General features: G+C 46.1%; 4 protein-coding genes across 4 annotated transcripts in view; 2 read left to right on the forward strand and 2 right to left on the reverse strand.

The window, feature by feature from the left end:
• LOC126938621 (eukaryotic translation initiation factor 1) overlaps nt 1-22,501 on the forward strand; it is a 1,120,764-nt gene that overhangs the window by 856,579 nt on the left and 241,684 nt on the right. The window lies entirely within an intron of this gene.
• CNP (2',3'-cyclic nucleotide 3' phosphodiesterase) overlaps nt 1-22,501 on the forward strand; it is a 736,460-nt gene that overhangs the window by 184,147 nt on the left and 529,812 nt on the right. The window lies entirely within an intron of this gene.
• LOC126938490 (keratin, type I cuticular Ha7) lies at nt 333-3,680 on the reverse strand. The gene is made up of 7 exons (XM_050762756.1): nt 3,189-3,680; nt 2,919-3,001; nt 1,934-2,090; nt 1,428-1,589; nt 1,222-1,347; nt 824-1,044; nt 333-441 (listed from the first exon to the last, which is right to left on the reverse strand). The coding sequence occupies exons 1-7, from the start codon at nt 3,678-3,680 to the stop codon at nt 333-335; spliced, it is 1,350 nt and encodes a 449-aa protein (XP_050618713.1).
• On the reverse strand, nt 15,303-20,055 carry LOC126938483 (keratin, type I cuticular Ha8). Its single transcript, XM_050762746.1, has 7 exons — nt 19,282-20,055; nt 19,012-19,094; nt 18,062-18,218; nt 17,563-17,724; nt 17,357-17,482; nt 16,959-17,179; nt 15,303-16,677 (listed from the first exon to the last, which is right to left on the reverse strand). The coding sequence occupies exons 1-7, from the start codon at nt 19,771-19,773 to the stop codon at nt 16,560-16,562; spliced, it is 1,359 nt and encodes a 452-aa protein (XP_050618703.1). The 5' UTR covers nt 19,774-20,055; the 3' UTR covers nt 15,303-16,559.

Genomic DNA, 22,501 nt, shown 5'->3' on the forward strand with positions numbered 1-22,501 from the left:
AAGAGGTTTATTGACCATTTAATGCAGGGAACCCAGTGACATTTTAGGAGATTCTGAAACACTGGAATAGAACCAAAAGAACCAAGAAGAGACACTGGGAAAAACAATCACTTTCGTGGAAGATAATTATAACATTTCAGCAACAACAAAAAATACAGCTTAGAGGCATAGGCAGGGAGACACTCCTTGGAAGTGTCTGCTACCCGTTGATTTAGGGAAAATGCCTCAGTGAGTCTGGTCTTTCTGGAAGGAAGACTGAGCAAGGTGAAGGCACTCCTGACCCCAGTGCAACCAGCCTCAACCTCCTGCACAGGAACTTCGGGCCTTCAGAATCATCTCCCCATGCTGGCTCCATGGCCAGAGGCAGACCCACCGGTGACAGGGCCACAGCTTGGACAAGAAGTACAGGAGGCAGGCGTGGAGCAGGGATTGCAGGGGAGTCTGCAGGGAGAGAAAGAAAAAGAGTTACATTAGAAAGATGTTTCAGTGATTGATGGACAAGGGTAAGACCAGGTGAAGGCTGGGCCTGCCACCAACAAGGCACACAGACCAGAGAATCTATACCAACAGTTCTTTCATCTGTGTCTTTCCACATCCAGGAGTCCTTGGGGAAGACTTGGTTTAGGGACCTGGCTACCATTTAGAGAACACTTTCTCAATAATCCAGTCTGCACAGACCAGGAGAGGTTAATGAGTCACTGAGCAGGAAAGCACAGGAAGGCTTGTTTATTAAGATGATATCTTCGGCAAGCACTTCCATCACCTCTGAGGAATTGCCTGATAGTCATGTGTGTGGTTTAGGAATTGCCCAGATCACACGTACTTGCAGTCCTCGCTCTCCAGAAGGTTCCGGTACGTGGCAATCTCATTCTCTAGCCGGGCCTTCACGTCCAGCAGCACCTGGTACTCCTGGTTCTGCCGCTCCAGGTCAGCCCGGATCTCAGACAGCTGCTCCTCCACGTTGCTGATGAGGCTCTGCATCTGGGCCAGCTCCGTGCCGAAGCGGTCCTCAGCTTCACACAGGGAGTTCTGCAGACAGTCCTTCTGTAGTGGGAAATAAGGGGATAAAATGTGCAAGGCCCCCAGGGAAACTGCTACATGCCCCAAATTTTGATGGTGATAACAGGTGGGAGAAACCTGGGCGGTGAGACCTCCAAAATAAAAGGCTACTAGGCCATGGCACGGGGCATTTGCAGTGCAGTGAGGGTGAAGGACACATACCAAGGTGTGCTGGGCTTGGCGCTCCACCTCCAGGGCATTCACCGTGCATCTCAGCTCCAGGATCTCCGACTGGCAGCACTGCAGCTCCTCGGAGCAGGACATGGCCTGCAGGCTGATGCCTTCAGACTAGAGCACAGAGAGACATAGTCACCTCCCTGCCCAGATGGAGGCCAGGTACCCCCTGCTTCTGTACCTCCTCCGTTCACCTGGGCTTGGAACCACTGTTCTACATCCTGGCGGTTGGTCTCCACCATGGCCTCGTACTGAGCCCGCATCTCCCCCAGCACCCTGTTCAGGTCAATGGTGGGCTCAATGTCCAGCTCGATCCGGAGCTTCTCCCCCAGTTGACTCCTCAGAATCTTTACTTCCTGCAGAAAGGAGGAAGGGACAGACAGCCTGTGTGAAGAGAGGACCTTTGATGGAGCAGACAGCACCAGGACCCTGACCCTGCAAGCAGTGGGAGGGGAGTCCCACACACAAGCAAATGGGAAAGTCTTGCTGAGAGTGCAGTGGGGAGAGCCCACCTGGACACCTTCCTCGTGCCCAAGGCAAGTCTGCACTTTCCACAGAGGCCCTCTGGACCCTCAGACCCCCCTCAGTCCTGCATCCTGATGCCAGCTGAGCCCAGACAATGCTCTGAGAGCCCTGGGGCCAGGGAGCTCCCCTGTCTGCCCAGCACCCTCCCCGGGAGTCTGAGCGGCCAGGCCCACACCTGCTCATGGTTGCTCTTGAGGGACAGCTGCTCCTCCTTCAGGGACTCCTGCTGGGCCTCCAGGTCAGCCTTGGCCAGGGTCGCGTCATCCAGGAGCTTCTGCGTCCCACACTGGTCCGCCTCTACCAGCTGGCGTAGGGAGCGCTCACTCTCCAGCCTTCCGTCACGGGAGGTACAGGGTCAACAAGAATGCCCCAAGAGTCCCTCTCGGCTGCCCTGCCTTCCTACCTCCCACACCACCTTGGATGCTCATTTGTTCACGTGGGCAATATACACTATGCTCAACCCTGTAGCTACAGAGTTTGTAGTCAGGACATTATGTCCATTGACTACATGGAAGACTGAGGCTCAGAAGCAAAACATGAGTTTTTCAGAATTCTATGCCCGGTTAATAGTAAATGCACGGACTCATCCTAAGTGTTCTGACTTCAAATGCAGCCTTTATTCTGCCATAATGGGAGTCATTTGGCCAGGAAAAAAGAATGGCTAAAAATAAGACTCTGGACCTTCAGTTTGCTGCTTTTCCTCTTTAGTTCGTTATTTCTCATTGTTTTCCTGCTTTTCCCATTCATTCAAGCCCAACTCTTGCTACCAAGGAGCTTCAATGACAATTCCTCCAGCTGATGGATTTGGCCAAGAGTCAGTGAGTCTAGCAACAACCTACGCATTGACAGTTTATTTTTGTGATGACTCAATTTTACTTCTGATTGAAAAGCAAAATCCTCTTATCTTCTAGATGTGGGAGAAAATGACATAGGTTCTAACCAATCTAGACTATAGCCCTTCTTTTTCTTTTAATGCTTATATTCTCTTTCCTCCTATATAATGACCATTTCTAGCAATAGGCTAATTTAAGGTTTGGAGAGAAATATTCTTCTAGTCAAAAACTGTTTTTGAACACCTATAATATAGGCTGAGTAATGGGGCAGGCCCCTGGAAATACAGCAGGAGAGAAGTCACACTGGCCCTCCTCGGCCTGACTTACTTGATCCTAAAGTCATCAGCAGCCAGCTTGGCATTGTCAATTTGTACAATCAGCCTGGCATTCTCGGCCTTGCTGCACAGGATCTGAGGAAAACGGAAAGACAGTTCACACACAAAGCATCATACTCTAAGCTCCCACTCCACGTGTGGTGTCTACGCTCATGTCCAAGAGAAACCAAGAACCCAAAGCTCTCTGGACCTTATGTGGATTCCTCCTGCGAAGGCTTCTGCCTTCTCAGACCCAGCACACCCAAGCGATCCCACACCTCACCTTCTGCTGGAGCTCCTCGATGGTGCGGAAGTAGGACTGGTAGTCCGGGCACACAGTGGACTCGTGGCACTTGCTCCTCTCGAGGAGTGTGGCCTCCAGCTCCGCGTTCTCCCGCTCCAGCTGGCGCACCTTCTCCAGGTAGTTGGCCAGGCGGTCGTTCAGGAACTGCATGGTCTCCTTCTCATGGCCATTCAGGGTGTTTTTGCCATAGGCCCCACAGATTCCAATGTTGCCAGGAATGTGACAGGTCCCTGGCAAGGGACAAGCATTGTGGCAGGTTGGGGGCAGGCAGAGGCTGGGGCGGCCCAGGGGAGTCGACCCCACGCGGACTCGGTTGGCATGTGCCACGTTGGCCAAAAGGCACATGGGGGCAACGTTGGCCTCTGCCCCGGGCTGGCACCCAACGTCGATGGGAGAGACAGAGACATTTCTTGCTCCAGGAGCCATGGTGCAAACCAGAGGGCATGAGGAGCTGCTGTAGGAGGAGGTCATGGTGTAGGGCTGAGACTGCACAGGAGCTTCAGATCAGCTGGGAGCGCCGAGCCACTGAGACTGAGGCCTCCTCTCCTCCCAGCCCTTTTATACCCCGTCCTGGGTGGGTGTTGGCTCCAATGCTTTGACCTCCTGCCTTGATTATCTACCTGTTGTGGTGCCATCATCCTGTTACTCAGCTGCTGAGTTTACCATGAAAAGTTTCTCAGCTCATTAAAGGAATGTTGACAAATCTGAGATGCCTCTTGGCTCTTTGAAATCAGGTTGGCTGTTGGTGGGAAGTCAGAGATTCGTTGTTTCTGCTCAACAAACACCAGCAGTTGATTCAGGCCCCACATGCTCTCTCTGGACTATGGTCTCTGTGGATGTGGTCACAATGAAGGCCCAAATCTTTCCGTCAGTAATTTGTGCAGCAGGAGAGACAGAGAACCAATGGGACCCAGTGGCTCTTTCGCCTGTGCAAGACTCAATCAGCCTTTCCTTTGAAGATAAAATATCAGTTAATAAAACCAATGCATCTACTGATATTTGACGATTTTGAGGCGCCTTTTTTTTCTTTCTTCTTTCACATTGCATACTCCCCTGAGAAGCAATAAAACATCCAGAAGCATTGGTGCTAACTAAGTCTTGGTTGACTAGTCAGAATCAGCTATTCATTCATTTGCTCATTCATTCATCTGTTCAGCATGTTTCCTGAATATCCCCCATAACTCAGGCAGTGCTCTGGTTGCTGGACACGCAGTGTCCCCTGTTCATCAGGAGTAAACAATGCCACTGAAATGTCTGGGTGTTCTACACAAAATTGAATGAGAACCATAGATCAACAAGAGTTAGTGAAAGACAGGGGATCTATACTTCTGGCCAAGGATGAATCTAGAAAGAAACTACTAACAAACAAAGAAAAATCTTATTTGATCCAGGAAAGGGAGATTGGGCACAGAGCTCAAGCAGTATTCAAACGAAAGGTCCAGAACTAACACTGATTGAGTGCATGGGTGTGCTAGGCCTTCTACTGTGTCCTTTCCTATCTAACCCTTACCACCTATGAGGTGGTTACTCATTGCCTCCATGCACAGACGAGAAAACTAGAGTGAAGTGCATTTTCTGATTGACAGTTAGTGAACCGTCAAAGGCTCGATTCAGCCTCATGTCTGCTAGGCTCATTCTCTTTTCACTTCACCATGGCCCCCCGTGAGAACAACGTGTCATTGCCCCATCAGTGCTAGGCCTAAGGGGAGGGAAAGAAGAGGCTTAGTTACTGGGCGAGAAATTGTGGTGAAAAGAAAATTACTGAAGGTCTTTGTGTTCCAGCAAAGGAAAAGATTTAAATACTATGGCAGTGAGGACAAGAAATGCACATTAAAAAATTAAATGAGGCCGGGCACGGTGGCTCACGCCTGTAATCCCTGCACTTTGGGAGGCCAAGGTGGGCGGATCACCTGAGGTCAGGAGTTTGAGACTAGCCTGACCAACATAGAGAAACCTGGTCTCTACTGAAAATACAAAATTAGCTGGGCATGGTGGTGCATGCCTGTAGTCCCAGCTACTCAGGAGGCTGAAGCAGGAGAATTGCTTGAACCCGGGAGAACCCGGGAGGCAGGAGGCGGAGGTTTCTGTGAGCCAAGATTGTGCCATTGCACTCCAGCCTCAGCAACAAGAGTGAAACTTTGTCTCAAAAAAAAAAAAAAAAAAGTTACACTAGTTTGTAACATATGCATCATTTAAGACAGGGTGCGTTTTTCTGAGAAATGTGTTGTTAGGTGATTTCTTCATTGTGGAAACATTATAGAGTGAACTCACACAAACCTAGATGGTAGAGCCTACTACACACTAGACTGTATATAGTACAGCCTATAGTGTCTGGCTACAAGCCTGTACAGCATGCTGCTGTACTGAGTATCACAGTCAACTGTAACACGGTAGTATTTGTGTATCTGAACATAGAAAAGGTAACGCATTGCACTACAACATTATAACAACTTCGACATCACTAGACAATAGGAATTTTCAGCACCATTATAATCTCGTGGGACCACCGCCCATATATCTGATCTGTCATTGACAAAAACATTCTGACTGTATATCCCAAATCCCAGAGATTTCCAGTGGAGCTGGAGATCAAGTCAACCAATGACGGTGTGGCCAGGAGTCATCCCTCCCAAGTGGTAGAGGGAAACCAGAAGGACAATGGGACAAACTCTAAAAGGGTGTAAATAACCTCTTTTAAAAAAAATCCCAATAAGTGGGAAAGTAAATGGCTGATACTAGTAGCAAAACCTTAAATATTTGAAATTGACATACTGGAAATGAGCCATTATTAAGATTTTAAATGAAAATAATAGGATTTAGACATAAAATAGGAAGCAAAATACAGTAAACAGAAATAGTGTAGCCAAATATGCATCAAATATGCATTCCCTTCAGCTACACATTTACAAGTTTTAGAAAAATCTTAGAAGGGGGTGGGTGCAGGTCTTAATGCTGGGAAGCAACAACTTTGGGGGTGAATTTACTTGAATGGATTACAAATTGCATTGTTACACAGCTAAAAAAAACTTTATGTATGAAAAATGATAATAGCCTTACACTGAGTACAAATAGTACTTAAAAGCATGTGAAGATGTGAGCATCTGTTATGTTACTTGTAAAAGAAAAAGTTTAGGGTTTTTTCCATACATTATTGGGGTACAGGTGGTAATTTTTCCATAAGTGATGGGATTTTTTTTCCATGAGTATTGGGGTATAGGTGGGTTACATGAGTAAGTTCTTTAGCAGTGATTTGTGAGATTTTGGTACACCCATCACCCAAGCAGTATACACTACATCCTACTTGTAGTCTTTTATCCCTCACTCCCTCCCCTCCCCGCAAGTTCCCAAAATCCATTGTATCATTCTTACGCCTTCGCATCCTCATAGCTTAGCTCCCACATATCAGTGAGAATATACGATGTTTGGTTTTCCATTCCTGAGTTACTTCACTTAGAATAATAGTCTCCAATCTCATCCAGGTCACTGCGAATGCCATTAATTCATCTATTTTATGGCTGAGTAGTATTTAATCATATATATGTACCACAGTTCCTTTTTTTTTTTTTTTTTTAGATAGAGTTTCACTCTTGTAACCCTGGCTGGAGTGCAGTGGCACCATCTCAGCTCACTGCAACCTCCGCCTCCCAGGTTCAAGTGATTCTCCTGCCTCAGCCTCCCGAGTAGCTGGGATTACAGGTGCTGCAACCATGCCCGGCTAATTTTTGTATTTTTAGTAGAGAAAGGGTTTCACCATGTTGGCCAGGCTGGTCTTGAACTCCTGACCTCAGATGATCCACCCACCTTGACCTCCCAAAGTGCTGGGATTACAGGTGTGAGCCACTGTGCCCGGCCCACAGTTTCTTTATCCACTCTTTGATTGATGGACATTTGGGTTGGTTCCGCGATTTTGCAATTGTGAATTGTGCTCCTTAAAATGTGTGTGTGCAAGTATGTGTTTTCTGCATAATGACTTCCCTTCCTCTAGAGTAGACACCCAGTGGTGGGATTGCTGGATCAAATGATAGATCTACTTTTAGTTCTTTAAGGGATCTGCACACTGTTTTCCATAGTGGCTGTATAGTTTCCATTCCCACCAGCAGTGTAGAAGTGTCCCTTGATCGCCGCACCCACGCCAACATCGACCGTTTTTGATTTTTTGATGATGGTCATTCTTGCAGGAGCAAGGTGGTATCGCATTGTGATTTTGATTTGCATTTCCCTGATCATTAGTGATGTTGAGCATTTTTTTTAAAGTTTATATACATATCTTTTGAAGTATTGAAAGGAAACTAGTACTTTATATTCTTTATCATATCATGTTTTGTAATTGTTGAATATGTTCCTGTTTATTTTTCTATGTTCTGTTGTGTAGCCTTAAGAAGTGTTTCAAAAAAAACAAACATACCTGAATGCGTAAAATAAGAGTAAATGCCCTACAAAGTGTGATGCTGCATTATATATAAAACTGTGTGCGTATATTTTTAAAAAGCGTAAATACATCTTTGCTCTGAGAAAAAGTTGAACAAGCATCCCCATGAAAACCACAAGGGAGTCAGGGGATGTGGGTGTTGATGAAACCTGGGCTCTTGGAATTCTCTCAAGAAGATATAAGGGGTCTGGAATTCTTCCCAAGAGAAAAACCCACTCTGGGTCAACTGTGGCTCCAGTGGCCCTAAGGTCAGCCATGACTCATTCTTTACTGGGACAATCCTTAGAGGGCCTCTCCCTGCCAGACCATCCCTCAGAGGCCTCTGGGTGAAATTTGCATTTTCCATCTTCAAAGACCCCTTTGTTCCTATCTCCCACCTCAACACATAGCATCACTATAATCCAGATAATTGAAGCATTAAAATTGTTCCCTTTGATTTGCTAAATAGGAACCGTCTCTTGACCCTATCCTCTGGCAGGATTTTATCCCATTGGCTAAAATCGTGGTTCCTTCTGTCTCAGAACATATGACACTAGTTATTTCTTAAGCATCACAGCTGAAGTTTTGCATCCTTTGCGTCCTGACACGCCTCTCCAAAGCTTGATTTCTGTCTCTGGCTTGGGTTCTGCATGGTCCATTTTGCATAATGACATAGACACTGCCTGTCCTTTGTAAAGCAGAGGGCTCTTCTAATTTTCTTTGGTCTCAGAGGAACTGGCAGTAGGTGGAAGGCATGAGGCAGGTGTCTGGGATATACTCAGCTGTGCAGGTGGGAAAGAGCCCATCCTTGACATCGCAGATGATCAGCTGAGCCTCCTCTTGCTCCTCCCTTTTTTCTTTTTTTTTTTTTTTTTTAACCTTGAGACAAAGTCTCGCTCTCTCACCCAGGCTGTAGTGCAATGGCACAATCTCGGCTCACTGCAACCTCCACCTCCCGGGTTCAAATCTCCTGTCTCAGCCACCTGAGTAGCTGGGATTGCAGGCACCCACCACCACACCCAGCTAATTTTTGTATTTTTAGTAGAGACGGGGTTTCACCATGTTGGCCAGGCTGGTCTCGAACTCCTGACCTCGTGATCCACCCACCTCAGCCTCCCAAAGTGCTGGGATTACAAGCTTGAGCCACTGCACCCAGCCCTTTTGCTCCTCTTTAAAAAGAGCTCCTGGCCCCTGAAAACAAACATATATGCCAAGTTGTATGAAGGGAAGTATCAGAAATGAAGAGAGAAGAGAGAGGTAGTCCTGCAGCCCTCCTTCCTTCACAGGGGCCACCTCTTCTCTTAAGGAGTAAGAGATTTTGAGCTATAATCTGTCTTCAGGCAGAGGGGAGACACTGGGTTCAGAACAGCATCACTTGGTGCCACGGCACAGAACTCAGAGACCGTTCTGACGCATCTCTGAGTGAGAGAGAAGCAGAGGCACTGGGCGGCCCACAGGGTGTGAGTCTAATCTGCAGCCACCTGCTCCAGCTGCAGGGGAAAGATTCCAAAGACACCTAAGGAAACAGGGGCTACCCACACACCGCATCCTGATGTGAATTACGCCAGGAAAACACCTGCAAACCACGACCAGGGTATGTCCTGATACCACTGTGCCTGCAAGGCTCTCAGACATGCTGGGTGAGAACAGAGTCTGAGGAAGGATACCCCAAAACACCTTTATGATTTCAGAAGTCCACCTCAGCAGGCTTTGAAACAAAAAAAAAAAAGTCACTATTTTCTTTTCTATTAAATAGGATTTTAAAATCTAGTTACTTGGGAAACTTTGGTTTGATTTTAAGTACTTTTTAAATTATTATTCTGCTATTCTGCTTTGTTCTTTCTTTTTTTTTTTTTTTTTTTTTTTTTTTTTTTTTTTTTTGAGGTGGAGTTTTGCTCCTGTTGCTCAGGCTGGAGAGCAGTGGTCTGATCTTGGCTCACTGCAACCTCCGCCTCCTGGGTTCAAGAGATTCTCCTGCCTCAGCCTCCTGAATAGGTGGGATTACAGGCATACGCCTCCATGCCCGGCTAATTTTTTGTGTTTTTAGTAGAGATGGAGTTTCACCATGTTAGCCAGGCTGGTCTCCAACTCCAGACCTCAGGTGATCCACCCATCTTGGTCTCCCAAAGTGCTGGGATTACAGGAGTGAGCCACAGCGCCCTGCCTATTTTGCTTTATTCCTATCCCAGGTCTTAAGGTCATCAGAGACTAAATACTGAGAAAAATATCTTCATCTTCCCTCTCTTTTGTTCCCTGATCCTAGAGTTTCTTTGTCGACATGCTAGCACAGGACATTTCCCCTTATTTACCTCATACCAAGACCTAATACAAAATCCTTTAATGCAGCATAGTAGAGGTTTAAGACAATGAACTTTGGAGCCAGACTGCCTGGGTTCAGATTCTGGTTCTATCATTTATTAGCTATGTGAACTTGGGCTGGTGACTTGACGTTTCTGTGCCTCAATTTCTGCTTATGCACAATGGAGTGGCAATAGCACCTAGCTAATGGATTTAAGTTTTAAAAAAATTGATACCTGTAAATCATGTAAAATAGTGTCTAGCACAGAGTACACGGTAAGCACTAAATAAGTGTTGTGTTTTTCAATGGATTTTACTGGTGTGTTTACATGCTTACACCATTCATAATTCAAAAATGCTTATTAAATTAGTTATTATTTACTTATTTAATTTAGCAAAGATCAGAAGTTTAGTCTTACTAAAAAACTTTTGCACAGCAAAAGAAACAACAGAGTAAAAATACAACCTACTGAATGGGAGAAAGAATTGTAAATCATGTATCTGATAAAGGGTTAACCTCCAAAATATATGAGGAAGTCCTACAACTCAACTGTAAAAAATTTTTTTTAAAAATTTTTTTAATTAAAAATGGGCTAAGGACTTCTATAGACATTTCTCTAAAATAGACATACAAATGGCCATCAGATATATGAAAAAATGCTCAAAGTCAGTAGCCATAAGGGAAATGCAAATCAAAACCACAAGACATCCCTTCACAATACTCAGGATGGCTACTATCAAAAAAAAAAAAAAAGAGACAACATGTATTAGTGAGGATATAAAGGAGTTGGAACCATTGCACACTGTTGGGAAAATGCAAAATGACACAGCCACTATGGAAAACAGTATGGAGATTCCTCAAAGAATTAAAAATAGAATTACCATATGATCCAACAATCTCACATATGGGTATTTATCCAAAAGAATTGAAATTGGAATCTCAAAGGGATGTTAGTTAACACTCCTGTGGTCGTTGCAGCAGGAGTCACAACAGCCAGAATGTAGGAACAACATAAATGTCCATTGACAGATAAATAGAAAAAGAAATTGGTATGTGCAAACACTGGAATACCATTCAGCCCTTAAAAAGGAGGAAATTCTGCAATATGCAACGTGAATAAACCCTGAAGACGTTATGCTAAATGAAATAAGCCAATCACAGAGAGACAAATACTGCATGATTCTGCTTATATGAGGTATCTAAAATAGTTTGATTCAATCCTGAAGACATTATGCTAAATGAAATAAGCCGATCACAGAAAGACAAATGCTGCATAATTCTGCTTATACAAGGTATTTAAAATAGGCAAATTCATAGAATCAAAGAGTGGAATGGTGGTTTCCAGAGGCTGGGGGAAAAGGGGAAATGGAAAGTTACTAATCAATAAATATACAGTTCCAGGCAAGCAAGATGAGTAAGGCCTAGAGCTCTACTGCACTGCATTGCACCCAGAGTCCATAGAAATTTATTGTACACCTAAAGTTTTATTAACAGGGTAGCTCTCATGTTAGGTGTTCTTTCTATGATAAAGTAAAATAAAACAGAATAGATTAATGTCATGATTGTAGCAAAATATAGAAAACATGCACTTTCATACACTGTTGGGGGGAAAATAAGTTGTACAACCTCTTTACAAAATAGTTCAGCAGTATCTGTTAAAATTACAAATGCATTTTTTTTTTTGAGACGGAATATCGCTCCGTTGCCAGGCTAGAGTGCAGTGGCACGATCTCGACTCACTGCAACCTCCACCTCCCGGGTTCAAGCAATTCTCCTGCCTCAGCCTCCCGAGTAGCTAGGACTACAGGCACTCACCACCATACCTAGCTAATTTTTGTATTTTTAGTAGAGACAGGGTTTCACCAGGTTGGCCAGGATAGTCTCGATCTCCTGACCTCGTGATCCACCTGCCTCGGCTTCCCAAAGTGCTGAGATTACAGGCATGAGCCACCGTGCCCGGACATACACTATCAACCAATAATTTCCACCTATAGGAATTTATCCTATAGATGTACTTACATAGACAGAAGTATAAGGATAAAAAGTATAAGGGTAACCTATAGAAGTCCTTGGTGTGTTAGGCCAGAAACCATCTCTACTGTTTTGTGCCCCCCTTCAGCCTACGGATTTCCCCTCAATGTCCCCTCAGCCCATTCCTCTGTGTCTTTCAGGGGACCATTTTCTATGGGTGCTAAGCTGTAGATGGTCATGGGGCAAAGGTACAGTAAGTAGAAAGGAGAAAAGCACAATCATAGGAACCTGAAGAGTGAATGATTTAGGAATTAGGGAAAATATTAAATTCTGAATAAGTCGTTGTAGAACTATTTATTTGGCCCACTTCATGAATTATGCGCAGTAAAATAGGGAAATACTGACAACGCTGTTTCATTTTCCTCATTAAAAATACAATAATATTGTGACTGGGCCTGGTGGCTCACACCTGTAATCCCAGCAGTTTGGGAGGCTGAGGCAGGCGGATCACCTGTCAGGTGTTCAGGACCAGCCTGGCCAACATGTAGCAGTAGTAATAGTAGCGAAACCCCATCTCTACTAAAATACAAAAATTAGCTGGGCGTGGTGGCACATGCCTGTAGTCCCAGCTACTCCGGAGGTTAAGGCAGGAGAATTGCTGGAACTCAGGAGGTGGAGGTTACAGTGAGCCGAGGTAGCGTTGCTGCACTCCAGCCTGGGTGACAAAGAAAGACTCCATCTCAAAAAAAAAAAAAAAAAAAATCCAATAGTATTGAATACTCTGATTTTGAAAGGTTCTGAAGGTCAAGTCTATCCCTGAGAGTTTATGTTTCTCAGCTCAAGAGATACCTTCAAGGGGAAGCTTTCTCCAGCGTCGCTGAGCATTCAATCAATTCCTCTTCTCTCTACTCACACTGACCCTTAGTTTACCTTGAATGTAACCCTCTTCATTCTGTTGTTAGTGTTGTTGGGAATCCCTTGGAAGCAGGAATTTTATCTTACTTACTGCTTTTGTCTTGTTCATCTCTGTAATTCCCAGTATATCACCTGATATAACAAAGCACTCAATCAATAAAAACAGAAGTGACTAAAGGAGCTCAGCTCTGGAGCAAATCATACTCAGTATTATCCTTCACCACATCCGGTGCATGGTGATACTCAGTAACTGTATGCTGAGGGAATGCCTGCATGCGTGCATGAATAGACATAGCATAAAGCCGAACCGTAGCATGTTGCACCAATGATACAAAATCCTCGACTTCTAAACTCTGTGGTGCTAAATCAAGTCAGAATTAAGGCAAGACTTGTTTTCTTTTAAAAATATATTTATATGAAAAGTCCTACAGAACATTCAAAGGTAGATCACATTTAACTTTGCATTTATCCCATGTCCTTTTATGAAAAGAAGAGAATTATATAAATTGGCTGTCTGGCCGCCTTAAAGCCCACAACTGCTTCATCCCGCCACTTGTGCAGGCAATCTCTGGAAAGAGAAGAGTCAGTTCATTTGGTTTTACATCACTGGGAAGGGCTCTTCTCTGCTAATGACATACTCTGCCTTCAAGAGTCGGTGTTTAACCCTTTTCAGACACTGATACTGACCCTTAAAATGTTCAACACAGACTTAGCAACAGTTGGGTAGCAATGAACTCAGGGTAGGGTCGCTGGTTTAGGAAACTGACTTTTATAACTGTCCTTCTACAAATCTTGTGCTAAACAAACCCACGTCTGTCTCCTTTCCAAATCACACTGTGTCGGTGACCCTGAGAAACAGGGGCATCCAAGGCTCACATTGCAGGATCTCCCTTTAAAAGGCAGCTTAGAGCCACTTGAAGGAACCCGGATGAGATACTCAGGTGATGTAATACCGTAAGAGTTGATTTGCAGCCAGAGCAATCTAGGTCCAAGTCCTGGCTCAAACGCTTGCTAAATGCATATCTTCAGTCAAGTTATTTAACCTTTGTGAGCTTCATCTTTCAGAAGCGGTTCTGATGTCTGCCCTCCGAGAGTGCTGTAGTGCGGCACTCCGTTCTCAGAGGGAAGAGACGGCCTTTAACACCAGGCAGGAGGAAACCACTGCTACATAAAACTCCATTTGAAAACTGTGCAGTTACTTTCAAATGTTTATTTTAACAATCGAAGAGAAAGAAAGCAAAAGCAGGCCTCAAGGGATGTAGATGCTGCTGTTGGTAGTAAGGCAGGAAATCTACCAGGTACAGTCAGGAGACTGAGGCTGGCCTGAAGCAGGAGATGCTTTTCTAAAAAGCAGCATCTCCAAGAGACACATCAACACCACAGGTCCCGTGTTCATTTGCTTCTCTTCTCAGAAAAAGTCGCCCCTGTAGAGGGAGCTTTCTAACTCAGATCATGAAGGAGAAAAAAGAAACAAAAAAGCCAGTTTCCTGAAAGATTCTTGTTCTTGCTTCATAACATAGCCTAGTCAGTCAGGTTCAGACAAAATGACTTGGTAGCATGAGAGGGTCTTCCAGAAGGACACGCCTTGCCACCAGGCCCACCTTTAGCACTTCAAGCTGAAGCCCCCCAATGCAACTAGACAGTTCCTTCCCTAGGAAAAGGAGGCTGGCTTGAACCATGCCTTTACTCTGACATCAGCGGTTCATGTCACTTCTCCGTTTCCCCTGGTTGCTTTTTCTCCAATGAAGCTACAAGACGTGATGAGGAGTGAGACTAAACTCAGAGCTATTTTTCCAATGAAAACTAGCTGGTAATTGCATTCAGAAATCAGGACCACCAATGGGCTTCATCTGCATTCCCCCGGAGTCTCCAAATTGAAGTTCTGCAGGGATCATAATGGCCCTTGGAATTACTGAGTGCCTCACAAGACTCAGGTGTGTTCTCGCATCACTTTAACCCTGGTGAACCCAAAGGGGAAAAATGGAAACAACATCACCCATGAAAGTGGGTCCTCTCCCCTTGGATGGTCTCAATAGAAAGGAGTTGCTAAGAAGGTTCTGCCCCTCAAAGCAAAGTTTTCTCATTCTTTAGCCTAATGCAAATACTCAAATACAGTCTGCTCTGGGAAGCAAGTTATTATGTGCACCATTTTGTTTCTGATTAAATTTAGATGCTAGAGGAAATTCATTTACCTGCCTGTACGAAGAAGCCTGAGGTCACGGGTGGCCCTTAAACCTGGCCATGTGGGTCAGCCTCTGCACTCCTTAAACATTATACAATCAATACTGGCTCCAGGTGAGGTTTCTTTGTGTGCTTTCTCCTTTTCAAGGTATTTTTATTTCTGTTATCTTAGAATCCATGACAGATCTGAGATATAAGTATGAACAATAACATTATCCCTGTTTTACCGCAGGAGAAAAAAAATGCTGAGGCTTAGGTGTGTGAAGTGATGATTCGAAAACCCCACAACAAGTCAGAGATAAAGTCAGGACTAGACGTGTTCGTTCTTTCAACAGGTATTTATTAAGCATCTATTGTGTACCAAGCAGTGGGCTAGGCTCTGGGGATGCAGAAATGAACAATTGCTAATCTTGGGTAAGCATTTTGATTGGGAAAACAATAGATACAGAGGCAAGTTCAGCTGTTGGCGTTGCTAATGAGCAGGACAGAGTGCCAGGGCTGTGAGTCCTTTAGGCTGGTAACCAAACAGGAGCTCTCAGAGGAAAGAAACTTTCAGCTGACCTGAACATTTATAAGGAGGGGGAAGAGCACCCCAGAGGGAACGAAGAGCAGGGACAGGTCTCCAGGCATGTCCAAGGAACAGAAAGGCCAGTGTGGCTGAATCGTGGTAAGGAAGGTAGAGAGCATGAAGACAAGAGGTGGAAGCACGTCGTACTTAGCAAATCTCTACCCGTAAATCAATAGGTTTCAATACTTCAGGAGAAAATACTAGAAAAAAATGAAGTCATTGTTCAGATTTTAGACCGGAAGAATTAGACAGGGACAGGGGTTATAGCCAGACAAGTCTTGAGAATCAGAATTTATAGAGACAAAAAAAGAAAAATTTCTTAATCTGAACGTTCCTTTCACATAGAAAGAAGCTATGGAAGCCATATGTAAGAGGCTGTGTTGCCACAGAAGGGGCAAGCCTGGTCCTTTGTCATAGCTAGAACCCCTGAAGTAGAAAGACTCAGAATTTGATACAAGGAAAGTTTCCACTTAATCAGCTTCCAAGGTAGGGAGGCAGGACGATAGAAGAAGGGAATTAGAAAAGACAGGGTCAGGTACAAATCTGGTTCTATTTCCCTCTCCCTGGGGCCATAATCCAGGCTGGCAATGTTAGAAACAACCCAAGAAATGTGGGAATCTCAGACAGTAAAGTCTGTTCTTCACTTCCTTTGTCATAAACTATAAAAAAATTCAAGTTAAAGTTGGTGTTCTTGAAGTGCAAGTGCAATTTTAAATCATGCCGTATTCCTACTCCAAATTGCTTTTCAACCTTATGCCTCTCCAATCCAGATATTCTGAGCCACCATGAGTGGCTGCAATCCAGCCACTGAGGGCATAGAGCTCACCTGGGAAAACCAAGAGCGGGAAAGGAAGGATTTACATCAAGATTCCACCATCCCTGGTATCTCATAGCCTTTGGACAGGCCTATACATACAGAAAGTTAGAAGCCAAATGTTCTAAAGGTATAACAAGCATCTCTCTTTGGGTATCCCTCGCCTTAGCCAGCCCCTGCGGGTCCACAGGAATTCAGAATCGGCTTCCAGTGGTGCTGGCTCCACAGGTGGTGTAGGGGCCACAGCTTGAGCGAGGAGCACAGGGGGCGGTCACACAGGAGGGAGGCGTGGAGCATGGATTGCAGGGGAGTCTGCAGAGAGAACAAGGTGAGGGAAGTGAGAGGCAAGGAATGAATGGGGTCTCAGTGCCATGTGGGGGCATAAGGAAGGGGTCCCTACTGCAAAATAACAGTGGATGGACATTTCCCTTCACTTTGTCAACCACATGGAGTGTGCAGGACAGAGCAATGACTCACTGAAAAGGAGTGCACAGACAGCCTCATTCTATGTAGAGACAGCCCTTCTGCTGCCCTGAGGACCTCATGAGAATTGGGTAAATGATTTGGCCAGGAATTGCCCAGATCACACGTACTTGCAGTCCTCGCTCTCCAGAAGGTTCCGGTACGTGGCAATCTCATTCTCTAGCCGAGCCTTCACGTCCAGCAGCACCTGGTACTCCTGGTTCTGCCGCTCCAGGTCAGCCCGGATCTCGGACAGCTGCTCCTCCACGTTGCTGATGAGGCTCTGCATCTGGGCCAGCTCCGTGCCGAAGCGGTCCTCAGCTTCACACAGGGAGTTCTGCAGACAGTCCTTCTGTAGTGGGAAATAAGGGGATAAAATGTGCAAGGCCCCCAGGGAAACTGCTACATGCCCCAAATTTTGATGGTGATAACAGGTGGGAGAAACCTGGGCGGTGAGACCTCCAAAATAAAAGGCTACTAGGCCATGGCACGGGGCATTTGCAGTGCAGTGAGGGTGAAGGACACATACCAAGGTGTGCTGGGCTTGGCGCTCCACCTCCAGGGCATTCACCGTGCATCTCAGCTCCAGGATCTCCGACTGGCAGCACTGCAGCTCCTCGGAGCAGGACATGGCCTGCAGGCTGATGCCTTCAGACTAGAGCACAGAGAGACATAGTCACCTCCCTGCCCAGATGGAGGCCAGGTACCCCCTGCTTCTGTACCTCCTCCGTTCACCTGGGCTTGGAACCACTGTTCTACATCCTGGCGGTTGGTCTCCACCATGGCCTCGTACTGAGCCCGCATCTCCCCCAGCACCCTGTTCAGGTCAATGGTGGGCTCAATGTCCAGCTCGATCCGGAGCTTCTCCCCCAGTTGACTCCTCAGAATCTTTACTTCCTGCAGAAAGGAGGAAGGGACAGACAGCCTGTGTGAAGAGAGGACCTTTGATGGAGCAGACAGCACCAGGACCCTGACCCTGCAAGCAGTGGGAGGGGAGTCCCACACACAAGCAAATGGGAAAGTCTTGCTGAGAGTGCAGTGGGGAGAGCCCACCTGGACACCTTCCTCGTGCCCAAGGCAAGTCTGCACAGAGGACCACTGCACCCTCAGACTCACCTCAGCCCTGCATCCTGATGCCAGCTGAGCCCAGACAATGCTCTGAGAGCCCCGGGGCCAGGGAGCTCCCCTGTCTGCCCAGCACCCTCCCCGGGAGTCTGAGCGGCCAGGGCCACACCTGCTCATGGTTGCTCTTGAGGGACAGCTGCTCCTCCTTCAGGGACTCCTGCTGGGCCTCCAGGTCAGCCTTGGCCAGGGTCGCGTCATCCAGGAGCTTCTGCGTCCCACACTGGTCCGCCTCTACCAGCTGGCGTAGGGAGCGCTCACTCTCCAGCCTTCCGTCACGGGAGGTACAGGGTCAACAAGAATGCCCCAAGAGCCCCTCTCGGCTGCCCTGCCTTCCTACCTCCCACACCACCTTGGATCCTCATTTGTTCACTGTTTAGCCCTCTGGCCTCGAAGGTGAATTAGACACAGCCCCCCTTCTCAAAGAGCTCATGGTCTAATGAAGCAATCACAACACTACATTGCACAATATACATTTTTGCCATTGTATTCTGTGGCAACTGCAGTTCAGGAAGATGAACTGACTTGCCTAAGATCATGCATCTTGGGACCAACACTCGTGCCATTGCGGGGACTGTCAGTTACCAAAGATAAGCAATAGCCAGGTGCCTGATCGTGATCTGCGGCTCCTTATGCCTTACTTTTCAGCTGTCTTCCCCTCTCTCATTTTTGCCTAGGTACCTTATGCCTGGTACCTTAGGGCTCCATAATTAAATCTGAACAAAGACTCATCTGTAAACGACTTCTCTGACTTATATATGAAACCCAATGGCTGTCTTGCTCAGTTCATCCTTGAAATCCCCTCATTTTGCTCCTGGTGAATGAACTCAGGCTCCCTTATCCTCCATTTTAGGGAAATAAATGAAGGAGGACAAACATATATGCTTGGATTAATGAGGAGTTTTCCCTTCCATCTTTCATCAGCTTTGATTGTTATGAAAATTTTACTGTGGAGAATCTAGCAAGGAAGACAGGACAAACATTCACTCACTCAACAAGTATTTGGGCACTGGGATGGAGGGTGGGGAGGGAGTCACTCTGGCCCTCCTCCACCTGACTTACTTGATCCTAAAGTCATCGGCAGCCAGCTTAGCATTGTCAATTTGTACAATCAGCCTGGCATTCTCGGCCTTGCTGCACAGGATCTGAGGAAAATGGAAAGACGGTTCACACACAAAGCATCATACTCTAAGCTCTCACTCCACGTGTGGTGTCTACGCTCATGTCCAAGAGAAACCAAGAACCCAAAGCTCTCTGGACCTTATGTGGATTCCTCCTGCGAAGGCTTCTGCCTTCTCAGACCCAGCATGCCCAGGTAATCCCACACCTCACCTTCTGCTGGAGCTCCTCGATGGTGCGGAAGTAGGACTGGTAGTCCGGGCACACAGTGGACTCGTGGCACTTGCTCCTCTCGAGGAGTTTGGCCTCCAGCTCCGCGTTCTCCCGCTCCAGCTGGCGCACCTTCTCCAGGTAGTTGGCCAGGCGGTCGTTCAGGAACTGCATGGTCTCCTTCTCATGGCCATTCAGGGTGTTTTCACCATAGGCCCCACAGATTCCAATGTTGCCAGGAATGTGACAGGTCCCTGGCAAGGGACAAGCATTGTGGCAGGTTGGGGGCAGGCAGAGGCTGGGGCGGCCCAGGGGAGTCGACCCCACGCGGACTCGGTTGGCATGTGCCACGTTGGCCAAAAGGCACATGGGGGCAACGTTGGCCTCTGCCCCGGGCTGGCACCCAACGTCGATGGGAGAGACAGAGACATTTCTTGCTCCAGGAGCCATGGTGCAAACCAGAGGGCATGAGGAGCTGCTGTAGGAGGAGGTCATGGTGTAGGGCTGAGACTGCACAGGAGCTTCAGATCAGCTGGGAACGCCGAGCCACTGAGACTGAGGCCTCCTCTCCTCCCAGCCCTTTTATACCCCGTCCTGGGTGGGTGTTGGCTCCAATGCTTTGACCTCCTGCCTTGATTATCTACCTGTTGTGGTGCCATCATCCTGTTACTCAGCTGCTGAGTTTACCATGAAAAGTTTCTCAGCTCATTAAAGGAATGTTGACGAATCTGAGATGCCTCTTGGCTCTTTGAAATCAGGTTGGCTGCTGGTGGGAGGTCAGAAGGTTTTTATTATTTTTCAAAGAAGCAAAGTTATTTTAGCCATCAGATGCTTAGACCTTGACTGGGTTTGGCCTCTTTATGGATGTGTCCACTCTGGAGACACAAACTTTCCTGTTGGTCAGTGGTGTAGCAGGAGGACTAACCCTTGTAATGGCAATGGTTCTCACTTGGGTTAAGACTCAACCAGCCTTCCCTATCCAGGGAAGAAACTAAGTCTTGGTATTGGTGGATGTTACGGCCTTGGGTTATCAAGAAGTCCTACATTTCTTCTTTCTTTAGTTGGTTGCCTTTCAGACTCACTTTGAGGAGCAACAAGACTTAGATGAATCCATTCACTCAACACACATCCCCTAGCTATGTCCCATTTGTCAGGCACCTTGCTGACACTTGACATATAGTTGGTTAAGCACAGAACAGTTCCTGTCATTGGGGAACAACTGTAACTTGGACAGATGTGATGTTTCAAACAAGGTATCTGAGAAGCTCATGAAAATGAGGATGACTCTGAAAACCATGGCTTATCTCGACCAAGAAGGCAAGCTCAAGAAGCCAGAAAAAAACAAAAAGAAATGAGCAATAATCTTACTGAACCTCAAATAAGAACTTTGAGAAAAGAACTCATGAAAGCCAAAGAACATTGAGTGATCAGAGCCTCTGTGGACTCTCTTCATACCTTGCTTCCTTGATTCTAAAATCAGTCATGAGCCTTCACCCTATGAGCTAGGGGATTGAGCAGTGATACCTTTTAATCTTTACTTCCAACCTGGGAGGTGGGTACTCTTAATTTTACAAAATAAATAAATAAGCCATTGAGGACAAAAGATGTGAAGTCATTTTTCTAAGATCAACCTCACTATGAAGTATAAAGCCTATTCTCAACATCAGCTTCTTTCAACTGCAGAAGCTATTTCTTCACCTTGACTACCACCAAATCTCCCACCCCCAAGGATAACTACTGTGTCATTGCTAGAACTAAGAAGGATTCAAAGGCCTAGAAACCGGGCAAGAAGTTGAAGTGAAGATGTAAAACAAAAATCTGACGTTGTGTATTTTTCCCTTTGTATCTCAGAAAATACCTCAGATGTGGAGGTATTGATACAATAAAACAGAGTTTCTCCAAGGGCCAAATCAGAAGATGCCAAGGGAAAACCCTGTCTCTAAAATGGTTATATTACACATTCCACATTTAGATAGTTCTTGGTACTAGGGATCCAAGACACATGACTGCTGAGATCCCAAAAGTTTTCTTCCAAAATTTGTGACAGTAGATACATAGACCCCTGAGACTGAGAAAAACCTAATGTGGAACAATCCAAAGCGATTATAACTAGAAGTTACAGAAAATGAGTTTTTGCCAAGTCCCCTGAGCATTGAACAAAAGCTGAACATACATCTCTATAGGGATCAGATGTGCATACGTGAAACACAGGCTATTGGAGTTCTATCAAGAAGAAAAACAGAATTTGAGCATTCAGTCCAGATTGGGTTTCTCAGGAAAGTAAGTAGTGGTGAGTTCTGACCTAAGGGCTAGTCAGAGCTCACCAATCAATAACCCTTTACAGACAGCATCATTGGGAGACATCACCAGGGCAGGCTGTCCCATCCTCCAGAGGCCACTGGGTGCAATCTGCATATGTTACATCTTCAAACACCCTTTTGTTACTCTCCTCTGCCTCATCACATAGCAACAAGCTTCTCTATAAATCAGAGAGCCAGACTTTTAAAGTCATTTCCTTTGATTTGCTAAGTAGCACCCATCTTTTGGCTTTATCCTCTGTCCAGATTCATTCCATGGGCTAAAAGCCATGATTTTGTCCATTCACGATACATGACGCTTGTTAGTTACTTTATAACATCACTGCTGAAGCCTTGTGTGTCCAGATGACACCCCACTCTGCTCACTGGCTTGGATCCTGGCTTGGGCTTCTACCATGTACTGTTTTGCATAATGACACTGATGTGGCGTGGCCCTTTGCAAAGTTGCTTGGTTCCACTGACTTGTATTTTCTCAAAGGAGGTGAAGGAGCGGGTGGGGATCCTAAGACTCTGTTTCTTCCCAACCCTTTAAAAAGAGTCCCTGTGCCCCTGGTGACCGAATACGAGGCCAGGTTCAGTAACAAGAAGTGATGAACACAGAGTGTGAGAGGTGGGAGCCTGCCACCCTCCTTCATTCACCTGTGTGCACGACATTCTCTGCGTGGATTCTGACTTTACACATGCCAGTCTCTAGAGGCATGAAGTCTACTGCAAATGGAGGTGAGGAGCTGTGGTCTTGGAATGCCGTTTTCACTAATTTGGATACATAGGGGCGTATCTGAACCAGTGGGAGAGAAAGTTGTGGAGCTGTAGGCTAGCACCTGGAGATTGTGCTTAACTCACAGCTTATCTTTTCTGTGTCATGGCTTCTACTGCTGGAAGATGCAAGGAAGCATCTAGGGAAT

Source organism: Macaca thibetana, chromosome 16 (genome assembly GCF_024542745.1).
Source record: "Macaca thibetana thibetana isolate TM-01 chromosome 16, ASM2454274v1, whole genome shotgun sequence".
NCBI lineage: Eukaryota > Metazoa > Chordata > Mammalia > Primates > Cercopithecidae > Macaca > Macaca thibetana.